The sequence below is a fragment of the Mesoplodon bidens genome (genome assembly GCF_964165515.1).
Source record: "Mesoplodon bidens genome assembly, chromosome: 9".
In the NCBI taxonomy this organism is placed as follows: Eukaryota; Metazoa; Chordata; class Mammalia; order Artiodactyla; family Ziphiidae; genus Mesoplodon; species Mesoplodon bidens.
The window spans coordinates 12,854,389-12,878,760 of record NC_138166.1 but is presented as its reverse complement, the minus strand read 5'-3'; the positions used below and the strand labels follow the sequence as shown (position 1 = coordinate 12,878,760).

General features: G+C 44.3%; 2 protein-coding genes across 5 annotated transcripts in view; one reads left to right on the top strand and one right to left on the bottom strand.

Moving 5' to 3' along the window:
- COG5 (component of oligomeric golgi complex 5) overlaps window positions 1-17,287 on the top strand; it is a 277,137-nt gene extending 259,850 nt beyond the window's left edge. The window contains exons 19-22 of the mRNA XM_081244423.1: window positions 76-152; window positions 9,837-9,963; window positions 10,641-10,720; window positions 16,504-17,287. Coding sequence (XP_081100549.1) covers window positions 76-152; window positions 9,837-9,963; window positions 10,641-10,720; window positions 16,504-16,618 — 399 coding nt within the window. The 3' untranslated portion in view covers window positions 16,619-17,287. The remainder of the gene's footprint in view (window positions 1-75; window positions 153-9,836; window positions 9,964-10,640; window positions 10,721-16,503) is intronic.
- An 83-nt stretch (window positions 17,288-17,370) lies between these two features.
- The window catches only part of HBP1 (HMG-box transcription factor 1), a 31,618-nt gene continuing 24,616 nt past the window's right edge, over window positions 17,371-24,372 (bottom strand). For all 4 annotated transcript variants that reach the window (XM_081244424.1, XM_081244426.1, XM_081244427.1 and 1 more), the window contains 3 exons: window positions 22,034-22,351; window positions 19,759-19,900; window positions 17,371-18,664 (listed from right to left, as the gene is read on the bottom strand). In XM_081244424.1, the coding sequence (XP_081100550.1) occupies window positions 18,647-18,664; window positions 19,759-19,900; window positions 22,034-22,351 (478 nt within the window). In that variant the 3' untranslated portion in view covers window positions 17,371-18,646. The remainder of the gene's footprint in view (window positions 18,665-19,758; window positions 19,901-22,033; window positions 22,352-24,372) is intronic.

The following is a 24,372-nucleotide window of genomic DNA, read 5'->3' as shown; positions in this document are numbered from 1 at the left end:
CTGTGATCCAAGTGTGTCCCCAGTTCACTTCAAGATTCTTATGTAAAAAGCTGGGGATATCTTTTAATATTTCAGATGGAGTTGGCTGTGGGTCCGTTCTGCAGAAGAGTATCTGATTTAGGAAAATCCTATCGAATGCTGAGGTCATTCAGGTGAGACATAATTCTATTATCGCTGTTAATATAGCCATATCCTGTTAGCAGATAAATCCTCCCTGTTCATGTCCATCTGTATGAAATTGCCATTATTCAACCATTTTGTGATGTACAACAGTGGCATTTGAAAGTTATTCTTCAAACCAGAAATTTATATAGTATTATAGGCGATGACTAGTGTATGTATGTATGTCTGTGTATGTGTTAGTTCTGAGTTGCAGTGCATAAGATTGAGCTGGTAAATTTTTTATTATGCTCTTTCTAGGGGGATTTATTTTTTTTATTCTCCATTCTTACAGAAATATATTGAGTAGTAATACTAGGCAGTTCATAATTTATAGATGTCTTTTTCTGAAAGTATTATTGGTTCATTTATCATTTCCAATTCAGTTTACTTCTAAAAAGGTCATAAGTTGCATTCCCTAACAAAACTATTAGAATGAATATTAGAAGAACTGAGTTTAGTGGTGAAATGCAGGGAATGACGGTAAATGTAGTAGATAATTCAGGCTAAAGATGGCTAATGCAATTGAGCACAAAATTTGGGATTGAGCTTACTTGAAACCAGTTCAAAAAGAAAAACAATGAGTTAATTCAAACTCATGATCTAAAGACTTGAATAGCTTAATGACTAGGTCTTAAGTATCAGATTTTAGAAGATAAAAAGATGTTGTTCATACGGCTGTTTATTCAGTAAGCCGAACTTTTTCACATCATGGCACACATAGAAAATATATACATATAAAACGATGACCAACCCTGAGGGCCAAGGGGATCAACCTAATACTTACAACCATTTTCTGACCACAGCATACCAGATGGGAAACCTTGATATCAGCTCTCCATAATATCCAAAAGCATAATGGTTTTTGAATGTTTCTTTATAAAGATAGGTAAGAGAGTCCAGGCATGTGGCTTTCTATAAACTGACTCAGTACTAGAAACTAGAGTAATCAGTAAGCAGTATGTTCTTTAAAAGATTGCTTCACTCTCTTATGTCATCCAAGCTTTTGGTAGAAAATTCAAGTGTAATGAACCCAAGGTTGTTGATTGAAAGGGAAGGCTTATCCTTTACTTTGCCTGTGAGTAATTGGCAGTGATTTTTTTTAATGCCAGCACAAGAGCCTGAAATATTTTTCTCAGATGCCCATCTGAGTTGGATTTCAAAAAAACTTAAAGTGGGATCACAAGTGTTTTCAGATACCTTCTTTTGATTAGCTCACACCTTTTATAAAGTATTTAAATATTTTGGAAGCCTTAGGGTTTGGCACTACCAAATATGGACAAGTCGAAAGATTAAGAGGTACTGAGTACCCGATCCACCAGTCTTCTGTGTGTACCATCAAAATAACCTTAACAAAACTCCTGTAAAGTCACTTACTTTGAGTATGATGGTAACATGGCAATCCCGGTTGGATGATCAAATGCTGCCCTGAGTAACAGAATCTTAGCATGTTGAGGGATATCAACCAACTAGGTATTTAAAAAGGCATGGGAAAAGCTGTGATTAGGGATTTGCTATGTTAAGATTTGACTATTATTTTTGATAGTGCTGGCTCCCATGTTTAGTTGTTTATTCCACATGTATGTATTAAAATAGTGCTTATCTTATTTGCTGAGGCAAGACGGCCTTTATCCAAGTGCTTTTGAAGTTGTGTCACAGTATGGAGATACACGTTCTAAGGTTTCACATAAGAGCAGTTCTATATTAATTCATTTACGATTTTCTGTCAGCCCTCCCAGTTTTCACATGAAAGAAGGACTCTTTAAAGGAGCGTTTAAAGTTTGAATAGTGACACCTTCTAGTATCTATTTATGGAATAAAAAATTAATGATTGGTTACTGTATAATTTTTTTAAATCCTATGTTTTTTATAGCTAGCTTCTCTCATGGGACAATGGTCAATCTAGATGTGTTTCCAAAGTTTGACCCTGACTCACATTAAGAGAGATTTTATGTTACCATCTGGCATATACTTGCATGCAAGTACACTCAAACCCAGGCACACACACACGCACACACCCGTGTGCCATGAAACAGTAGTTACTCTCACTTCATGTGATATTCTCTGACATTTCTTTTTCACTTCGTTGGTTATTTTAACCCATTTAATTGGTTTCATGGCCCACTGATGTTTTGCAGCCCATGGTTTCTCACCTTTTTCACAGGGCCCTCTATTGTTAAATTTCAGCTGCTCTAGTGATAGGGGCTGAGTTTTGTCCCTCTCTCCATCTATAAAGATATATGCCCTTTTCTCCTGGGATTCTGGTAACCCTGAGCTTCCTCCAGCACACCGCTCAGCTCCTAAGGCCTTGGCACATACGTAATAAGAGTAATTGTACTTTGCCTATGAAGACTTCTCCATATCTTGAATTCAGTGAAAAATTCTAACAGAGATTTATATCTATCAGTATATTCCTAAAGATATATTGAATGTACAGAAATCTCCCGGATTGATCCTAGAGCTTTCTCAGTTGTTTGAGAGGTCTTGGACACCATATGATAAAGATTTTAAGATTAAGTGGATCAGGAAATAAAACGAAAGTGTAGTATATTCTGGGGTTCAAATCTAGCCCTAGTCTGAAAAGAAGGTTTCAGGTCCCATCTTTGGAGAAAAGGGATGTCAGTGCCCCTGCCTCTGCCTGTATACATGGCCGGGAAAGGCCCCAGCTCCGCCAGCTTCTCTGCAGTTGTCATGATTGACTTAGGACAGCTTCCCCATGTGGAGGTCCTGCAGAGTCCCTTCCTAGAGAGGAGTGAGTCAATACAGAGTCGTCTTTATTCTAGTAACCCAGGCACTTGATTTGCTACCTGCAAAACCTTGTTAAGACGTCTGTCTCTTCTCTAAAATTAGTCCTGAGCAGTTGCAGTGGCAGGGCCCATTCTTGTGAACCCTGCCGTCTGTGCTGTGTGCTGTGACAAGGAAAAGGCGTCGTCCAGTGGTCGTGTACGTAATTGACCTGGGCTCTTGTTCATGGGTCTCCTCCCTAAAGGTTCCGAGTCGCATCAGCACCGGCCCAGTGGCAGTCAGTAGGAGATTGGCTAAATAAAATATGCCACATTCATAGGATCAAGCATATGCAGCCGTTAACAAGTTAATGTTGTTAGTTAATATCTAAGAATATGAAAAATACTTCCTAATGCATCACGAGATGAAAAAGGCTACTAAACAGTATGTATGGTATGGATCCCTACTATTTTTAAAATAATAGCATGTGTGTTTGGAGAGGAAAAATCAAGGCTAAACATCAAAATGTTACCTTGAGTAGCATTGTTACTAGTGATTTTTCCTTTAGAGGTTTCCTATATTTTTCACATTTTTTGCTTTGGTTGTTTTATATTTGTAGTTAGAAAAGTCAACAGATATATTTAACAATCCCTCTTGCAGTGTTTCATCCATTTAAAAATAACAAGGGAGCCTAAAAATAATATAAAGTATACTAAAACGTTATACAGTAAGGGTCGGGGGGCGAGAAAAACAGGCAGCCCAACAACCAAAGGCCCGGCAGGTTTAGAGGCAGGGGCTGCAGGAGAGGGCATCAGGCCCAGTGCAAGGGAGGGTGACGGTGCCCGGCAGGGCGTCTCCAGCGCAGACCCCCGGGGCAGCCTCCCCTCCCCCTCCCCAGACACCCCGGCCTTGGCAGGCGCTCCCTCCCCTCATCAGGCAGCCGTCTGCCACAGGGCACTTGTCTTGGACGTAATGTCAGTGGACTCTTTAATTAGGCTGGCAGGCCTCTTGCAGGCATTTACCTTTTACTGTCTACATGGGTTTCCCAGGCAGCGGGAATCGTTTACCCCGGAGAGAATGCCGCCTCAGAAAGCTGCTGACATGAGGGACTTGCCCCTGGGTGGTTTGTGTTTGTACACGAGACACACGAGGCCCTGGCCCTGTCCACCCCTCCGCAGCATGACGGTGTCCCCCAAGAGGTGTCCGTGAGGGAGGTTGCCTTCGCTCCACCTGGCCAGGGGCCTGTCAGTGCAGATCGTTGTGAGACAAAGGACAGGAAGAGCCACAGGCCTCTCACCGCCCGGGACACAGACCCTGCCTTCCGGCAGGCCTGCTCCCAGGGAACAGCCTGGTCCCTGAATTATAACCACAGCCTGCTCTGCTGGAAGCTTCCTCGGGTTTAGTGGAAGAACACTGAGAGCTGTCAGGAGATAGGGGCTGTTCTGGTGGATCTGTTAGCGTGAGGGGCCCAGAGAAGGAAGACCATTAGTAACTCTAGAGTGTCGTGTCCACGTCAGCAGTTTTCACTTGGAGGAGGGGTCAGGGTTCCCGTGTCTGCAGTCACCTCCGTGATCATCTGCCACGTGAGGTTCCGCGCCGGCCCCTGCCTGCGGGTCTGCAGACCTGACGGCGGCCATCTCTGCAGCCTCCGTGACGAGCACCTCCAGCCCCAGATGTGTTCTGTTCCGTCTTTCCGCTCAGTCCATCCTCGGCAATCACGATTTCCCCAAGGCTTCTGGATTCTGAATTCCAAGTTTCTGACGTCAGTGTTGAAGACAGAAGGCAGCCACATCTGGGGCTTGGTTCGCTTTGCTGTCTGCCAATACTTCGGCAGTGCTAGGAGCACCCGGGTAAATGTGGAGGACTGGGTAGTTCATTTATTGTCGTTTTTATTCTAACACTCATTATTTGATTATTATATGCTAAGCCTGTGCTGAGCGTTGTCCTGGTACTTTCTCCTTCCGCCCTCAGCACAACAGATGAGAGTTAGGGACAACCCCCAGGCAGCAGTCACGGCTGAGGGGTGTAAGCTTTCGGGCTGCACGTGTGAGAGCTGTGTGTGAGCTGCAGGGCTGCATTTCAGACCCAGGACTGCCTGTGCTCGCAACCACCGAGCCCCGCGTCTTATCCCAGAAGTCCGCGCTTGTTTGCACTCCAAAGGGTCCTAGAGCAGTATGTGCACGCTTATATGATTCTTCCAGGAGAAGTCAGAGAGTGTGAAAGAGAATCTAAACTCCCCACTTTGGCGGTGACCTCCTGCTTCTGAAATGCCGCATCTCCCATCTTCCACTGCAGACAGCCTTCCAGGAGATGCTGCAGGAACCTTGAACCAAATGTGGGCTTTCATTCTCAGAGAACGCCTGCCTGAAACCCCTGCCTCCTTCCTGTCCTGGTCCCCTGGGACGGACAGCCTTAGACTCCAAGACAGGAACCTGGGGGCCTCTCACTTCTCTGCTCTGAGCCCTGACTCACCCCCCAGTCATCAGCCTCCTGCTCCGCTCTCTCCTGGGACACACACAGTCCCTCCTGCCACCGTATCTGGGCCTCTTCCCATCCCTCCGAAGCCCTCACTATGTCCAGTGCAGGGAGGAGTCCCGTGTCCTCCCCTCCTGCCCCGCTCATTTCTCTGCTGATTCCGCGTCTCAGTGCACATTCTCAGTGGTCTGGGCTGCCCTCACCAAAAGGGGCTTTGCGGTGCGGGTGGCGGCAGACAGCCCAGGAACCCCGGATGCTGGCTGTGGACGCGGGACAGCAGGACTCGAGTCTTGTTCGGCTCCGTAATTGGCCTTAACAGAAGACTGACAGCTACACAGCTCTGGATCACTTAAATGTGGAGATCTTCTACTAGAAGTACAATTTTTTTCTAATGGGACCTAATACTTGGTTAATTAAGACTACCAACTGGGGACTTCCCTGGTGGTGCAGTGGTTAAGAATCCACCAGCTAATGCAGGGGACACAGGTTCGAGCCCTGGTCCGGGAAGATCACACATGCTGCAGAGCATCTAAGCCCGTGTGCCACAACTACTGAGCCTGCGCTTAGAGCCCACGAGTCACAGCTACTGAAGCCTGCACGCCTAGAGCCCGTGCTCCACAACAAGAGAAGCCACTGCAATGAGAAGCCTGCAAGCTGCAACGAAGAGTAGCCCCTGCTCGCCGCAACTAGAGAAAGCCCAGGCATAGCAACAAAGACCCATCACAGCCAAAAGTAAATAAATTAATTAAACAAACAAACAAAAAAAATACCAGCTGCCTGTAAAGTTTAACCTTGAAAACACTGCTACTTAGAGTAATTTTCTCTAAGGGTGATATTGTGGCATTTGGGGTATCTGCGTTTTATAACACCTTAATTAATTTCCTTTTGTTCCTTTTATCACCTCAGATGGTGATGTATTTTTTGAACTTGCCGGTATTTCAGATTCCACCTGGAATCAGGGAGAAGGGAGGTTCTCATTCTGTGTTCTTTCAGCTTCTTAAAACAAGCACCAGAAATAAAATATCTCATTCAGTGCTTACAGGTAATTATGTCAGTGATGCGTAATACGGAATCAAGTCCACTTGTGCTTTCTGTGGCTTTTTTGGCTGTCCTGTTAGTGGCTAGAGTGGAAAATTTGGTCTTGGCAGAAAAATAACAGCTGTGACTCAGAGCTCCAACGGGACAAGTGATTGACCAGAAGATGCTGTTTCAAAGTGAGCTGGTTTCTGTCAGGCCTGCCCTGTGCAGGTGTTGCAGCCAGCAGCCTCGTGTGTGGCTCGGCTGGGCTGCGGCCGTGGCGCGTTACCAATCCTTCCTCCCTCTCCGTCTCCCTCCCTCTCCGTCTCCCTCCCTCTCCCTTTCCCATCCTTCTTCGCTTCCTGCCCTTGGATTGTTTGCAGTTTGCATCAAGAATATAGAAGGAAAACAAAGAAAAACACAACTATTCAAACCATAAAACTAATTTAATTGTGGTAGATAAGTTTCAAATTTGACTTTAAACTTCCTGAAGCCAAAGATAAAAGAAGAACAGAATCAGCTATGTAATTCTCACTTTCGGGAGGAAGGAAGTATATCAATTCTTAGGAAAAAGTTCAGTGTTTCTTAGTAATTAATTCTAAAGCCTTTGTACGTGGAACTTCATATAGGGAGCACCGAGAGAGTGGGCACCAAAATTCTTGGTCATCTTTTTGTCACTGAGGCAGAAAGGATTCCATGTGGCTGCCCTTTAGTAAGTGGAGGACTGTCATACAGGACTGGCCTCTCCCCCCCGGGTCTCCTCATGTCATGAGCTAGCGTTCAGGATGAATCCTACCATGTCACACGCTGTAGGCAAAGATTGGGCTTTACTGGGGCAGGGCAGGACTCTCACCAGACCAGGGGCAGCTGGGAGAGAAGTGAAGGCACAAGCTCCCCCGTCTGCCCACATCCTCAGGGTGGCCTCTCAGGAGCGCCAGCAGGATGAGCCCGTGACTCAGTGGAGGAGCCGCCTCCCCACTGGCTCTTTGCCCTGTTACAGCTCAAACACGCGCTTGGCCCCAGGCTGGCTTTGAGTCTGGGAATGTCAGCTGCTCAGCACCCGGTGACCTTGGGCTGTGAGATGTTTCAGCTTCCCCTGCCGGGACAAGGGTTCTCCAGGCTACGGGAAGTGGAGCTGGGGCACAGTTTCCTCCCCTCCCCGCCAGAGTCAGCTTCCAGAGGCCTCTGAGACCGTAGCACTCATCGCCGCCCCCCCGCCCACCCCGAAGAACTTCAGGTCATGCCGGGTGAAAATAATTCCGAGAGAGACCGTGATGATATGGTTCAATTATGTGGGTGACTGGAGGTCCTTGACCCATGGAGAGAATTTGGGGATACCTAAAGAGATAATAACTGCATGGCCTTCAAACGGTGTCCTGGAAACATTACTTTGCTCAGGTTACCATATAGGAGTTGTTAACAGTTTGAAGTTGTACTTTCTCCAGGGGTCTTTGTTTCTGTCTGAGAATAAGTCTATCTGTTCTAAAAACATGATGAGTAGTTGCTACAGTTGATATCCTAAAAGAGGCTGCCTGGCAAAATGAAGAGCCAGGCTGCACAGGTTTGAGTCTGTGTTCTGCCCTTTCCTAGCTTTTACTTGATTTCTCTTCCTCTCAGTTTACCTATCTGTAAAATGGGGGTGTAACAGTGCCTACCTCATAGAGTTGTTTGGAGGAATAAATGAGTTCACGTTTCTAAAGCTTTAAATAAGTGTTCTGTGTGGTAGCCATTGCTGCTGCTGTTAAAACTAGGAGCTTCGGCTAGATGGAGACAGGGTCTTCAACACACAGAGAAGGACTTAAACAGGGATGCCTCCAGGAAAACCAGAATTCCCTCAGCGACGTTTTCATACCCGAGTAGGTGCTGGACTCATTGCCTAAGGCTCTGCAGCGTGGATCTCTGTGAGATGGCTGCCCTTGGAAGTGTTCAAGGGAAGTGTACCGCCCACAGCTGTGGAAAGACCCTAGTCCTGCTCCCACGGAGGACCTGGTTCAGAGCTTTGTGGAAGTCTGGTGACGGGCCACACGGATGAACTAAAAAGTTTCCACAGTAGTTAAAGACAATAAATCATAGAATAATGTTGTTTTACAAAACAGTTGAAATTAGAAAAATCCCTACCAGGGATAAATTTTATAGAATAGTTAACATAAAGACATTTTTTCCAATATATTCTGGATCCAACCAGAACCAACTATCTTTTGAGAGCACTGCTGACTCTTGAGTGTATCATCAGTGTGGTGAAGAAGCTCGTGTCTCTGGTTCATCCAGGCCTTCAGCTGTAGATTGGAGTAAATTACGTGGGGTGAAGAAAGAGCCCAGGTACAGAGCTATTTTACAGACTTCAGAATCACTGCTCAGTCAGGAGATGTTGCTGCCATTTTTCCTCTTGAGAGTCAGCCCCTACAGCTTGGCCTTTAATTAACTCTTATCCATCAGAGCCCAAAGCCAAGGAAGAGTCAGTAAAAGTTTCAAATTATTTTTGCCAGCCTTTGACAAGGGGGTAGGTGGTTGGGTAACGGGATAGATTTTCCTGCAGGCTCCTGTAAAATGCGGGTGTACCCCGGACATATTACGGGTTCGGTTCCAGACCACTGCCATAAAGCAACTATCACAGTAAAGCCAGTCACACAAATTGTTTGGTTTCCCAGTGCATGTAAAAGTTATGTTTATACTATAGTTTATTAAGTGTGTAGTAGCGTTATGTCTAAAAAATGGTGCATATCTTAACTAAAAATACTTTATTGCTAAAAAATGCTAACCATCATCTAACAACACAGGGTTGCCACAAACCTTCAGTTTGGTAAAAAACACCAAATCTGTGAAGCACAATAAAATGAGGGCGGCCCTTTGTGGATGGTGACGCCCAGACACACAGTGTGTCAGAAGGGAGGGATGGTCAGTGAGAGAATAATGTCGTATACACAAGGACGTAATTGCCCTTTGAAAAGTTGTATAGAAAACTGAATTTTGAATGTATTGAAATTTTGAATTTGCCCACATTAGATTATAGCCCAAGGCAGGATTTCATATAAAATAAAAACTGAACATTTGGACCAAACCTATTAGTTATAACTACTTGACAGCTTCAGCTAAGTGCTTTGATTTTAGCCTATTAATCAGATGAGCTCTAAGAGGGGATTTTGCTGAGTCACCTTGAAGTAAAGTCAGACCCAGAGGCAGTGAGCTGGGGGTTGAGGAAGGAGCTGCAGGGCAGGTCCTCCTGCCAGAGTGTGTGGGGTGTGTGTGTGTGTGTGTGTGTCTCTGGGCTAAACAGGGGGTTAAGAAATGGTTTGGGATTAGCCAGTGCAGGAAGACTGCTGTTATTCATTCTTCTACTGCGTATTGTGCTATTATGCTACTGTGCAGTTATATTCTACTAGTATGCTATTACGATTCTTCTACCAAGTCACCTCTTTCTGTATCGAATAGCATTAAATAACTTCTGCATTTCCCTCTTTTAGACCGCTGCTCTTCCAGACAAGTGAACACGTGGCCAGTAGCCCTGCACTGGGGGACATTATTCCATTCAGCATCATTATTCAGTTTTTGTTCACAAGAGCACCCCCTGAGCTGAGATCCCCCTTCCAGGTAAGGAAGTGAAGAATGTGCCGCTGCCGCCCCACTCCCCGCCCCAACTGAAGGTGCCCGGCCTTCTCCTGCCTTACGTAATCTCGGATTCCTGTCTCGGCAGCAAATGCCTAAGGAAGGAAGAAAGATTCCCACTGCCCAGCCCCTACTTTCTCAGCAGTGTAAAAATTGCCTGCTGCATCTAGAATTAGCCCTTTAAATAATAGTGACACAAGTAATTTAGGTTCATAAAACTTTTTTTTTTTTTTTTTTGCGGTACGCGGGCCTCTCACTGCTGTGGCCTCTCCCGTTGCGGAGCACAGGCTCCACACGCGCAGGCTCAGCGGCCATGGCTCACGGGCCCAGCCGCTCCGCGGCATGTGGGATCCTCCCGGATCGGGGCACGAACCTGCGTCCCCTGCATCGGCAGGCGGACTCCCAACCACTGCGCCACCAGGGAAGCCCCATAAAGCTTTTTTGACGGAGGCTCCGTTTACTTTTCTGACCCACCTTCAATTGGCAAACCCAAAAGGCTCTTTGGGAGTCAGGAAGGTGCCCCGAGGGCCATGCCGCCCGCCTGTGGGCAGGTGTCTGGCGTCATTTGACCCCGGGAATCCCTGCGAGCCTCTCTGAACCCACGCGTGCTGTCACAGGATGGGATTCACCCTCTCTCCTCTGACTGTGTTTCCACCCTGCAGAGGGCCGAGTGGTCCCACGCACGCTTCTCCCAGTGGCTGGATGACCATCCCTCTGAAAAGGACAGGCTCCTCCTCATCAGGTAGAGCCGTGCGCTGCAGGGGCACCCGCTCAGGGCGTGGGGGATGCAGGGGAGGAGGAAGGAGAGGGCCCGGGTGGGCGTGTCCACGTTGTGCTCCCCCGGGGCAGGCGCCTCACCTGCTGGAGTGCCGCCGGGGCGCGTGGCTGGGGGCCACGTCAGGTTTTGCTTTCCGTGTCCTTCACATCCCCTCTTGTGCTGTCCCGTGCCTGATGCACCCCTAAGAACCATGCACTTCTGTTTTGAAAACCAACCTCAACTATGAAGCGACTCCTTGTCACTTCTGTCACGTGGGGCAGTTACTGAAGTCGTGGAACGCACATGGGAGTAAACGTGATACTGTTATTAGTAGAAAACAAGGACCCCCAGCAGCCTAGTGCCTCTCAGGTGTGTTTATGCACGTGTGCGCGCACGTGCAGACACACCCACCATCCCCCGTACACCCCCGCCATGCCCAGGGTGGGATGCTTGCGCTGTCACATACGACTTACTGAGCATCTCCCTTCCATCAGCACTCTCCTTTGAAATTCCCCTCACCAGAATCTCCAGAGACCTCTTAGCCACCAAATGCAGATGTTTCTGTTCTCATTTTCACTCTGCAGCTTTAGCTAGAAGTGACCACCACTTCCTTCTTGAAACTGCTCATCAACTGACCGCTTCCACTTATTTTTATTGATACTCACCATGTGCCAGGCCCTGAGGACACAAGGCAAACCAAGACAGGCCCTGCCTTCTTGGATCTTCCGTGGCACCTCAGTCACCTGTTTCTGTTCTCATCTCTGTGGCCATATTTTCCCTCAGTCTCGTTTGCTGAACTGTCTTCTTTTGTCCACTCCTTAAAGCCCATCATTTCCCACAGTGTGTTCCTGGCTCTTTTCCCTTCACGTTCGATCTGTACTTTGGTTCCCAGGTGAGCTCACCTACAACAGTTGTCCTGCTGTGGGCACATCACAAATCTGCTTCCTTTTGCTTCTTTTTAAAAATGTCTCCCGAGTGATTTCATCGGCAGTGCTGTTGCTGAGCCTATATTTAGCAACCGAAAACCATGCTCAGAAATGCTGTCAAGCTTTTGAATCAGGCCTGTGCATCACGCCACACATGGCTGATACCAGAGCCTTCGGTCCTGAGCAGGGAATGAAGCCCTCCTCGGGGGCTCCAAACCCTGCGCTCCTGCTCCGGCCCAGGCTGCTGGCAAAGCAGGAAGCTCTGTCCTAGAGAACGTTCTTTCTTACCTGTTATTGCAAAACTGACTTTATCCCTGCATACTGAAGCACCACTGGATGAATTTCTCGCCCCTGTAGATAAACCCAGGGTGAGTAATGCCCTTTAAATGTCAGTAAATTTGTTTTAGCTTTGGGGGCAAACCTTGTTGTAGACTCACCTCCTCCCGGCGCAGTGTGTTAAGTCGTCAGAAGTAGGGCACGTCGCGAGGGTATAGCAGCTGCTGCTGCCGAACAGCAAGTAATGACCTCTCTTCTGCCTTCCTTGCTGCTTCCTTTTGACACCAGACATTTCTCTAGAGCTTGAATGGATCCTAGTCAAGTTAATTTTAAAAGTGGAGTGATCAGTGACTCCTGGGGCCGAGTGGGGTAAGTGGGGAACATGGTACCTCCCGGCCCCTGCCAGGCAGGCATGTGCGCCCTCGGGGGCGGGGCGGCAGCCTGGGGAGCTCCTGGGGGTCTGCAGGTATTGAATACGTTCTCGGCAAAGATGAAGACTGAGGTTGTGATGGGAAGATTTCTCAAGTTCCGCACAAGAGGTAGGACTGGCAGCATACGCACCGACTCTTGACATTGGCAGTGGGACGGCAACTCTTCTGACTGTGGCCTCTTCTCCTTTGTTTTTCCTGAGTCTCAGTAGGGGAACACCTTTATGGTGTCAAAACTGTTTACAGACTTTATTTGCTTATTGGTACTTTTCACCTGTACAACCGTCAGACAGTTCTCAGTGCCCCGTGCATCCTTGGACCCCTTGCCCTCCTCTGGGCGTCCAGGGCCCACAGGCTGGGAGCCATTCCCTCAGCTCCTCCACTTCTGCAGAACCACGGGATCCCTGTTGTTGGAAGGGGAAGTTTGGTCTCACAGGAGCTGGTGTTCCTATGGCGCGAGATGCCTTCCAGTTTTGGGAACTGGGTGCCTGAGGTGAGACCCAGGGGAGGATGGAGTCAGGGGAAGGCCTGCGAAGGCACATGGTAGTCTTTTAAGTCATCTAGGTATCTCTGTACTAAGCACACTGATAGGTCCTGCCTGACAAAAATCAATTTTGTGTGTTCCGTAAAATCCTCCACTTGGTTAGTTTATATCACATTGGGCAGCGTTGCCGTGTTACCGCAAACCCTCCCTCTACTAATTGTTTGCACAATTCCTATACTAATTTCTTTTTTCAATAAGGGTGACTTTAATAATCTTCCTATTTTGGATACAAACCAGAGTTGAGACTCTTACATAATGCTTGGCCCGACTTCCAAGAAAGCTGATGTTTTGCTCAAGCAAATGAAGTAATGTAATAATTGCTTGAAAATCTTGCTCTGATTTTACGTGGGAGGGCAGCTTTAATCTTTTTTCTCTCCGTAGTTCTGATGGTGTTTTTGACGAAAACCAAAAACACAAACCAAACTCATTTCTGAACTTTCTTCCACATATTGTCTAGTTTTATGTAATATCTTATCCTTTTGAAAGCAGATGAAACTGCTAAGTGGATTTTTGTCCATTAATTAGATAAAAATGACTCTGACCCATTCATTGCAGAACAATTACAGTTTCTGTGAATTTCAGTGCATTAATTTCTTAGACTGATACATTTACACCATTGTCTCAAAGACAGCTGGAGCCCTTGGGGGTTTCTCTACCTTCTGTGAATCTGGAGGGACTCCATGTTGGGAGTGGGGCGTTTGCCCAGGATGCCATAGCGACTTAAATAGCATTACTAAAAGAAACAAGTTTTTTTCACAGAGAAACAGCTTCATCTAAGGCTCAGCCCTGACACGAATAAGGCATCTCACAGGACATTGTTCTTTAAGGGCATTAAATTCCATTTTGCTTGCCTGTACTTTTGAGGATCCCTGCACTCATGCTTCTTTTATTTACTTTCTTCATTGCTTTTGTCTTTTTCATTACAGTTCTGTCTTCCTGTATCTAATTCACTTTTTAAATTCATTCACCCTGCATTTGGCAAGCACTTAGGTCCTGGGGCTACATAAATGCAGAAAACAGCCCCAAGCCTCAGAGTTGGTACATATTAAGAGGGAAGCTAACCCACACACAGATCCTTACACGGCATGTGGTCATGCACGGTAGAAGCGTACACAACTTGCTCCTTACATGGAGGATCTGAGGCCATCCGAAGCGCGGTGGGGAAAACCGTATTTGAGTGCTTCCTAGGTTCATAGATGTACTTTGAAGAGAGCCAGGTTCTTCACAGTACGATCCTTTAACTCTCATAACTAAATCATGTAGGTATTCTTCCCACTTTGCAGATGAGCAAATAGGCTCCACATATAGCCCAGATCACAGAGCTGGGGCAGGGGGCGGGGGAGGCAGAACCTGAGGTACCAGCGGTGCTTCTTAACCAAGAGCCTGCCAGGCCCCCCAGAGCTGGTTTCTAGTTTGATTACTTTAGCGTGAGTAGTAAAGTATTACTTCGCTTGAAGCCAGCCTTCAGGGATCCGTCCCCAGATGCTGGGGTCTGGCTAAGCCACGCTATTGGTGCAGAAGTCCCAGACCTTTCCACTTTATGTGACTGCATGGTGGCTTCAGCTTTGTGCTGCTGAGTTAGGAAAGGCTTTATCAAAAACAAGGCATTTGGGCTGGTCCTCTGTAAAAGCTCTACAAGGAAGAAAGAGGGGAGGGGCGGTCCGTTAACGAGGAAGCTATGTCTTGCTAACAATGAGACACGCCAGTGTGGTCGAAGGGAAACAGGCCCTTTTTGGAGCCCAGCCTTGTTAGGCAGAGACATCTTTCTTTCAGAGTGGTATTTGCACAAGCACCCAGGTCTCTCAGGGTTGGGCTGAGAGTCACCAGTGAGCTGGATGGAGCTGCTCTGTGTCGGTAACACGAACAACGGAAACTAATGATTTGAGGGTCTTCTTAGGGCACAGCAAACGGTCTGGAACCCAGCAGTTGCACAGCGTCGGGGGAGGTTGTTGATGAAGCTGGTGTTCGGTGGGGTTGTGAGTGGAGACACTGCCCCGACGGCGAGAGGGCACGGCAGGTCACGGACCTCAGGCGGCCGTCTCTGGCTGTAGTGTGGCAGGTCCTCTAGTGCAGGGCTGATGGCACCAGGGTGACCGCCACCTACGAGGCTACAGCAGCAATTAGGGCACGAGATGGCAGGGTTCAGACTGAAGCTAAGGGGAGAGGAGGGACCGGATGTGGTAACGTGGGGTAAGTTAAAAGGACTTGAGAACTGGTCCGGTGTAGGACTAAAAGGGAATTTTAGATACAGACCCTGGGGAGATGATCGTGTCCTTTGCTGAAATAGGGGAAAGGGCAGAATGCTACCCTTCGCCTGGGTTTTTTTACCCTAGGTTTGTTTTTTCCTTTTTTTGATATTTTTTAGACCAGGTTTAGGTTCACAGCAGATTTGAGAAGGCACAGATTTTTCCCTATGTCCCCTGCCCCCACTGCACAGCCGCCCCCATTATCAACACCCCCTCCTCCACAGTGGCTTGTTACAGCTGGGGCACCCACACGGACATCACGGTCACCCAGCGTCCACAGCTTACACTGGGGCTCACTCTTGGTGTTGTACGTTCCATGGGTTCTGAGAGCCCTAGGTTTCTGACAGGTGAGTTTGAGGGAGACCTGGAAGGATCAGATGAAGATGTCCAGAACAGAGATCGGGAGGGAGGTCAGGGCTGGACATAAGAGACTGGAGATGCAGTTGTGTATGAAACATGGCAGTGGCTAGCGGGGTTGCAGGGGCTGTGGTGTGAGCAGAGCTGGACACGCGCCCGGCAAGTATATCCCCTGCAGTGGAATGAGAATAACGGCCAAGCCTGACAGAGGATGCATATTTTCAGTGTTTGGGAGCAAATAAAAGTGAAGAATTAATTACATGTTAGATGGGCCTTGAGACAGTATGTGAGCCGAGTTATGGTATTAACTGACATCTTTATGGAAATGCTCTAAAGAGTGTGAAAGTTCATGGCTATGACAAAAAATTGTTTTACTTGGAACTTAGATAGACCAATAATGAAAAGTATGCATAAACGAACAAGCACAGGGCTGGGCCTGACCTGTGGGCTGGTTTGCTGAGCCCCCGATCTAATTCATGAGAACATCATAATCATACCCTTGGCTAAATTCAGACTGCCTTCTCGTCGCCTAATAGGCCAACAGTTGGAGCCTAAGAACAATTTATCCTACTTGTGGTAACAGGAATACAAAAGCCCTGCCAGTGTCAGTGTGTGCTGAGCGAGGGCCCCGCCTCCGGCAGTGCCATGCACGATGCACAGTGCAGGGCGCCCCCTTGTGAGCTCGGCGCGTCGACACAGGCTGCGCTTGGCTCCGCAGAAGTCTCTTCAGTAGGAAAGACCACGAAAGAGAAACTGGGAATCTTAGCCGCCAGAGAGCCTCCGACTGGGTGATGAGACCACTAAGTGCAACGCAGGCTGAAAACCGTGCACAGCCCTGCACCTTGACCACAGGAACGCGACCAACGAGTGTTTGAGGGCTGGTCGACTGGGCGAAGTAGTTCCAGAAATGGGCTTTCAGGTGTTGGCATCCTCCGAGCTCTTTTATTTCATTTGTATAATCTTCTGATCCTTGTTTTCTTTTGGTTTTCAGGGGTGCCCTGGAAGCTTATGTTCAATCAGTTAAAAGCAGAGAAGGCAAAGAATTTGCACCAGTTTATCCCATAATGGTTCAACTGCTTCAGAAAGCTATGTCTGCTCTTCAGTAATCATGTGAAGTATTTCTTACTGTCCGTTTTGTGCCAACCCATCCAAGGTTGGCAGTTAAACTAACACATACTCTAAAGGACACTGACCATCTACTATTTTAAGAATGTAATTGAATTTTCTGTATTCCCTGTTGATCTTTCCTGTTTACCTCTGAAGCCCTTCTACCTTACATAGCATAAAATGTCAAAACGGATTCATCACCACCACCTTCCAACTCTGTGGACCTGATTTTTTCCAGAAAGATACCAAACTCTTGTCTCTCCTCTCAGGCTTTTCTGTGAGGCTATCTAAAACTTCTTTCCCATCACAGAGTCCCCGCTGCTGCTTAAGGGATTCGGCCAACTTATAGTAAGTACACTGCTTCTCCCCAACTGGCATCCTTCCTCACTGGATAAGTAGGTAGCCCAGTGGTTTCCATATATGGTTGCGTATCAGACTCACTGGTAGAAGCTTTAAAAAACCCCGATGCCCAATTTGTACCCCTTATTAACACATATGGGGGTAGGAGCCAAGCATTAGTATTTAAAAAAATATATATCCTGAAGTGTTTCCAACGTGCAACCAAGTTTGGGAACCACTGGCATATCTCAAAGCTAAGATGTAGGGCTAACTGTTGTTTAACTGTGTCTTACTGTATCTTTAATAAAGATAGAGCAAGGCTGTCTTTACACTCTTGTGTGTCATTTTATTAAAAACAGACTTTCGAGGCTGTTCAACTTTGTAACAGAGATGCCAAGTTAAAAATAACTTTTACTCTACAAGGTTTCTTATAAATAGTAGGTAGTCTAGGTCCTTAGTTTTCTATTGCCCTTGCCCTGTCATTAACATTTTATCTTAAATTTAATGTTTAAAATCCCATAAGCCACTTCTAAGATATTTTCCATCTCCTGAACCTGTTATTCTGATGACTCATTCGTAAAGTTCAGTCAGGATCAATCAGTGGAAGTCAGAGATAAATAATTTTTTTCATTTTATTTGAAATAATATACAAGAATATAGTGTGCAAAATTTAGGGGCAACATCATGAAGAAGTGTAATGAACTGAAATTCAATTTTACAGCCGTGATTCCTAACCAGAAACACCACTGGGTAAGTAACATGAAAAGCCATGATTGTAGCTCAGAGCATAAGCAGCTGTATTGCCATTGTGTTTGCTCTCACTGTAGACAGTTGGAGGAAAGTAAAGTGCACGTGTTGCACTGCGTAAGTGCAAAGTCTGCCCCCACCATAGAGATACGATGACAAATACGATATTAAGATATGTGGCTGAGGAGATACAGGACACAAAGTTAAAAATACAATGGTGTCAACTGTTAACAGCACCATTACAGTGACTACACCCCAACGCTGTCCACTAACGTCACCTGGGCCTGGGCTGTCTCCATCGAGCCAAGGGGTGGGTGCTGGCACCTGGCGCGTCCACTCAGCACGCTCCGGGAGCCGCGGCAGGTGGCTCTCAGGCTGGGACACTGACACCATCCACCTGCCCCGTTCCGGCAACCTCTTGGCACTGGCCAGACTAGGAGCCCCCATGTTTGGCACAGATGCTGAGCCATATGGTGGTTGCTCAAGGAAAGGCCAACTCCCGGCTTCTGCTTCACTCCATTATGTATACAATACAGATTAATAAGCAGTAAGGAGCCAATGTATAAACAGCAGTTACATATTTTTAAATTCCCCCTTTGTACAATTTAAAATAAAACATGTATACACTTCTCCTCTCTTTCTACTGTACTTTAGCACCACAGGATATCAATTTTCAAGCCTATATTACCTGATAGACATATATGAAGTTTGGAAGAAAATAAGGCAATTTGGTTTACAATGTTGATAGTTTTAGCTTACTTAATGCTCTAATGGAGAAAGCAAATCCTCACTCATTATTAAATCATTTCAAGACTCAATGCTATCAGTATCTTACGGTCACACGGACTCAGGACAAATGGTGAGACCTTGATCTTCTTAAGTCCTTCCGTCAACAGTCAATGTTTATGCAAATACAGACTTAAGAACATAAGCATCCTGGTTTAATGTTGCTGTGAGCCCTGTGGAGATAAAATTAATAACTCAGTGAATGTGTACAAATCAATACATAGTAATCCTACAAATGAAAGCTAAGATGGATAATTTAATGTTAATAACCATACTATTAAAAAAAGATCGCTTTCTCAAAGGTGGTGATTTTTTTGAAGTCTGGTAATACCTGATGGTCCAAGCATCCAGAAAATCTATGAAAAGTGCTGAGACGAGAGAGAGCGACTAGGATAAGCAGACAGGAAAGGGGATCCAGGCCAAGTCCTACCACATGGAACCCTAAAGGACTTCAAAAATCTAGTTCAGTCACCCTCATATTGGACTCTGACTGCTGCTTTATAAGAAATTCTTATGCAGATGAGAACCACGTTACTATACAGAAAGAGAGAAATACAGAGAATGAATGAGAACATCCTTGGCCAGCCCTCCTGCTGCGAAGGCTTTGTCTTTGCTGTCCCTTTGTCTTTAAATGGTATTTCAAATTGAGCTCATTCTGTTCTATCATTCATGTGACGTTTTCTTGTAATTAACTGGAAACACTTAAAAGATGCTAGTCTAGTAATGGAAAAGTTTTAAGAATCAGGTCTATCCAATACAGATTATGGTGCAAACTTGTTTACTAGCCTTCCTGGGCCTTTCTATTTCTTCTCCTTGCTGAGATTTTTAACCTAGAAATGCTGTGCAAATGTCAGAAGTCCCCATGAAGGCTGGTTATTTACCCCCACCTCCACAGCCCATCATCAATTAAGAAAAGAAAGGCTGTTGAGACATACCACCCCAAATCAGAAAATTCTTCTCCTGTGATAGTAATGAGTTAATAACCCCCATCTTTCAACCCAACCAGAAATACTCATTTCAGATTCTTCTACTTCAGCATCTCTAGCAAACATTCCTACTTTCCAAGCTGAAAGAGTAAATGGCACTAATGACGAAAGGCAGCCTGCCTTACGTGATGGTGTGCAAACATTATTTAGGTTCTGAAAGATAAGAAGGCTGAGAAACAGCATCAACGCCCTTTTAAAGCTTCTAACAACTGCTCCAATATGCTAGTACAATTTTGGAGTTAAGTCAAGATCACTTTAAGCAACTACTTGTTGAAACATACTGAATTGGTTCTTTTCCTTTTCCAACAGTCAGGATTTAAACGTTTCTGTTCTTCAGCCAAAGCCTTTGCTTCTAATGTATACATTCTCCTCTCTTCATTCTTCATTTTCTTCCACCTGTCACCAAGGATCACACTTATGGCTCTGTAAAAGAAACATTTACACAGTGTTGAAAGCAAGAATTTTTCAGAAAACTCATGTCAAGTGCTGCTACTTTAGGAAGAAACAAAGTTGAAAGACAAAAACCTCGTCCAACATAGAGAAGGGGAAAGGTCAAGACTACTGTACTCATTTCCAGTAAAATCTGAAGTCATATGGTCCATTCATCATAATCTTGGCAATTAAAGCCTCCTGGAATAGGGCCAATATCTAAAATGGCTAAAAACTGTGGATATTTTACACAGCTTAGATTTGAAGAAAAAAGTTAAATATTTCAAAGAAATGGTTTGTTTGAATTACCATTGGGTACATCTGTCTTCCAAAGATGTTTAAGATTATTAAGGCAGACAGTGTTTAGTATCAGCAGCATAAAGTATTCACCTTGTACTGAAAGGTATTCTTACTTTCTGTTTGTGCCCATAACCCATCATAGTCACGATAAGCCTTTTCTCATTCACGCAACCACAGTGAAAATGTGGTGGCCCTAACTATGCACACTTACCACTTATCTCCAAAGACAATACAAATAAACCTTAGGCCACATTTACACTTACTACTTAAGAAAATTGGATAAACTCAAAGGGGAAAAAGTCAAACTGGTAAGACCCATTGTGATAGAAATTTGAAGCTGTTTCCTATTTACTAACTTGCTCCCAAACCTACTATAAAATGGTCTCATCCAGAACAGGCAGACACAAACTGTTTCCCTTTTGTGAAGACCTTAACCCTCAACCCTTAATTTCATGACACTCATAGGAAATAGGTGGTCTGGAATGACTGCATGAAGTACATACAAAAGATTTCACAATGGCTGACATGGAAACTAGAAAACAGGCATCTGAGCTTTAGAACAGTCGCCACAGAAAGCTCTATTCCTTGAAAAGAAATTTAAAATGTAGTAAATGTATATATTTTTTAATCCAGTAAGTCGATGCAATTCAACATTGCACTGCATTTCCTTTTATTAAAAACCAGTTTTTATAGTCTCCGAGTTAAAGGTATTATATAATGGTTGACACATTTACTAGTGAAATTGATTAAAAAGTATTCACGTATGTATCCATTTCCAAGTCAGAGATGCATTTGGTATAAGAAGCTTCTCTTTTTAAAATGGAAGTATTTGGGGTGGGCAAAATGGGTGAAGATGGTCAACAGGTACAAACTTCCAGTTTTAAGTGATGGAGCTGTAATGTACAGCAGGGTGAGTACAGTAAATACTACTGTGTGGTATATTTGAAAATTGCTAAGAAAGTAGATCTTAGAAGTTCCTATCACAAGAAAAAAAATTCCTAACTATGTATGGTGATGGATATTAATTAGACGAGTTGTGATCATTTCTTAATATGTACAAATAGCAAATCATTATGTTGTGCACCTGAAACTAATATAATGTCATATGTCAATTATATCTCATATATATATATATATATATATATATATATATAATTAAGATGAGTCATTAAAACCGGAATTCAAAGCTGAATTATTTTATGTGCATAATCATTTGACTTTTCTCAGAATATCAAGGGTTAAGGGAACTAGGAAGAATGGAGAAGATAATTTTAATTCTTGGAGAACTTGGTTGGTTTGAGAGGAAGCGAGCAGTAGAGGATTCTAAGAGATGAGGTATGGGCACAAGCACACAGTAGGAAGGACTCGCTCACACTGTTAATTTTTATCCCTGGGCTCTAGTGAGGACCCCTCGTAGTCTTCTGACACATCTGGCAGTCATTACAAACTGCCAATGCCTGCACAGCCCATAGCATGACCCAGTTGTAAAATAAGTACATCCCTGAGATCTGACACAAGAAGGTGCTAGTCTTTTCTATAAAGATGGAACAGTCAGTTGTTAGAACTGTGTCATCTAACAGGCAAGTGACATTTAATATTATTTTAGAAGGCAGATCCTTACCTCTTAGCTAACCTAATTATCTGTCTAGGTATTATAAAACAGTTACACATGACCCTAAAAATTCCACTTAAACATTTTACTTTAAAATCAACCTGGAAAACAGAATTCAATCATGAAAGCTATTGAATAACTTAACTATCCCAGTTCCTATGAACTGCACAGAAGTGTTACTGAATTATTATAGTCAGAATTATCACTATTTTTACCTGTTATCTTTCCCTGGATACATCTGAGTATATTCAACTCTGTATTTTTTGGCAAAAAGCATGAAGGCATTCATTGGTCTTTTGCACTTGTTAGGAGAAGTGGCACTCACAGTCCCTGAGCTGTGGGTTTTGACAGCTTTAGCATACAAGGAATTGGAAGAGAGCTGTGAGGATCCCGGGGAGCCACAGTTTTTACTGAATCCAGATCTTTCAAAGTCTTGACCTCCAGGTCCTCCACAAGACAAAGATGCACGACGCTGACGAGCCATACTACTTAACACATAAACTGCAGAAGAATCCATAGGCGTGAAGTCATAGCTGTAAATAAATATATAAATTCATTAAGAGGATTTTAATTCAGTATAGTTATCTGATTTGTGAAAACAGGATTAAAAAAACAAAAAAGACCCTTAAGATCTGATTGGAAATTTCAATGTATTTTACCTTAAATAATGTTACCAACACTACTTTAGCAACTTCACCATTGATAGTTGCTTATAAGATGAAAGCTTATGTATGCATTTACTAAATTTATTTTTTTAACCTTAATACAAAATGTTTTTATAAAAGAGACTTCCAAGCCTCCCCACTCCAAAGGAATCTGTTACAATCCACATACTTTATTCATAGCAAACACCTTCAGATCCCATACAACTCACTTATTCCTACCTTAGATTCATTTTTTGACAAATTTGATAATCTAATTTGTTGACCTCTAGAAGCCTAAAACTACAAAATTAAAACAGAGTAGCAAGCATATACCAGGCCTAAGGACTAACTACTACAGAAGACAAGATGTTGGGTAAGGACAGATAGAAGTGGTTAAATGTAGCTAAAGAAACTTAAAATGCACAGTAGCCTGGGTCATTTGTTTACAATGACATGTAAATACAGTCATACGTGCATTAGTCTCCCCTCAAGGCTATCCATATATTATAACATAGCCTAATAACTTAAAACCCCACGTTGATCAGGAAAGGTCACATTTTGTTAGGTATGTTCAGTTTATATAGGTATATAAGCTTTCCATATCATCTCATTTTCTCAACAAGCTTGCGTGGCGATTATCATTATCCTCTCTATATGAAGAAACAGGCTAAAAAAGATAACATATTGTTCAGCCAAGGCCTCAGAGCTACTAGCTCTCAACCCAGATCTGTTTGTCCAGCTCCAAAGCCCCAGGTTTCCTCACGAGTACCATGGTACTCTGCACTGCTGTTGGCAAACCTCAAGGTGAATAATCATCAGATTAATTGAAAACATCATCTGAAAATTAGAAATAACGTAGACCACAGCCTAAAAATATACCTGTCAAGAGAATTCTCTTGTTCCAACTCTGTTAACTTCTACTGCTTACACTGGTAATCTCAGCAGAAAATCTTTTACTTCACCCCAATTCCTCTTTCTCTCCCTGAAACAGAGATTCTGGCAGTCCATCAACAGGTTGATAATAGCTACAGGAATAGTATCCGCCTACAGGTGAAGCAATGTGCGATTATGAATGATACTGACATACGGAGAGCTACCTGAGTGAGGTGCACGCCATTCACTGCACACAGTAGAAATGACTTTTACCAATTATCAACCACACAACATCTGCTTTTTTAAAGGTATTACATGAAATAAGTGTACTTACAAGTATGACTCCAAAATCATCCAATAAATGCTTAGCAATCAGTATTATGCCAGAGAAATAATTTTTGCTATCTTAAGCCCCTCTCATATGTGATTTAGAAAAATAGCAAACTTAAGCATTTGTAAATGAACCTAACACAGAATTATTAATTTCTACTGCAGGAAAATAATTATAATTTGAAATACCAAAAGATTTAAACATAGGGTAAGCTAATTGACTACTGAAATTTGAAAACTCCACCATCTAGTGGTACAAATATAACCGTCATCCATTTCCATTATGGATACAATTTAAAGTAGCTTGAAATATTCAATCACAGAATTCAGATTTTGACATGACTAACAGCATTATATTACATAAAAAATCTTTTTTAAAAAGCCTAATTTTTTACTATACTGAGCATTCGCTCTCTTTGCTATCTGTTCCTAAACTGTGCCTCATTTCACCTCACTTGTTTTCTACATGCCATTCCTCGAGCTTAGGATGCCCCTTCCCCCCGTCATTGTCTATTACTCTTAAAGAAAAACTACAATAGTATAGTGTCTGTTAACTGAATCAGAAATATTAACTCACTTAACCCTCCCTTCAATATGATCCTCATTTTACAGCTTTTTTCTTTTTTTTTTGAAGACCATGGAAAAATTAACTTACCCCAGTTTCCGCAGCAAAGCTATCACAGAGCCTGGCTGTGACTCCAGGCAGT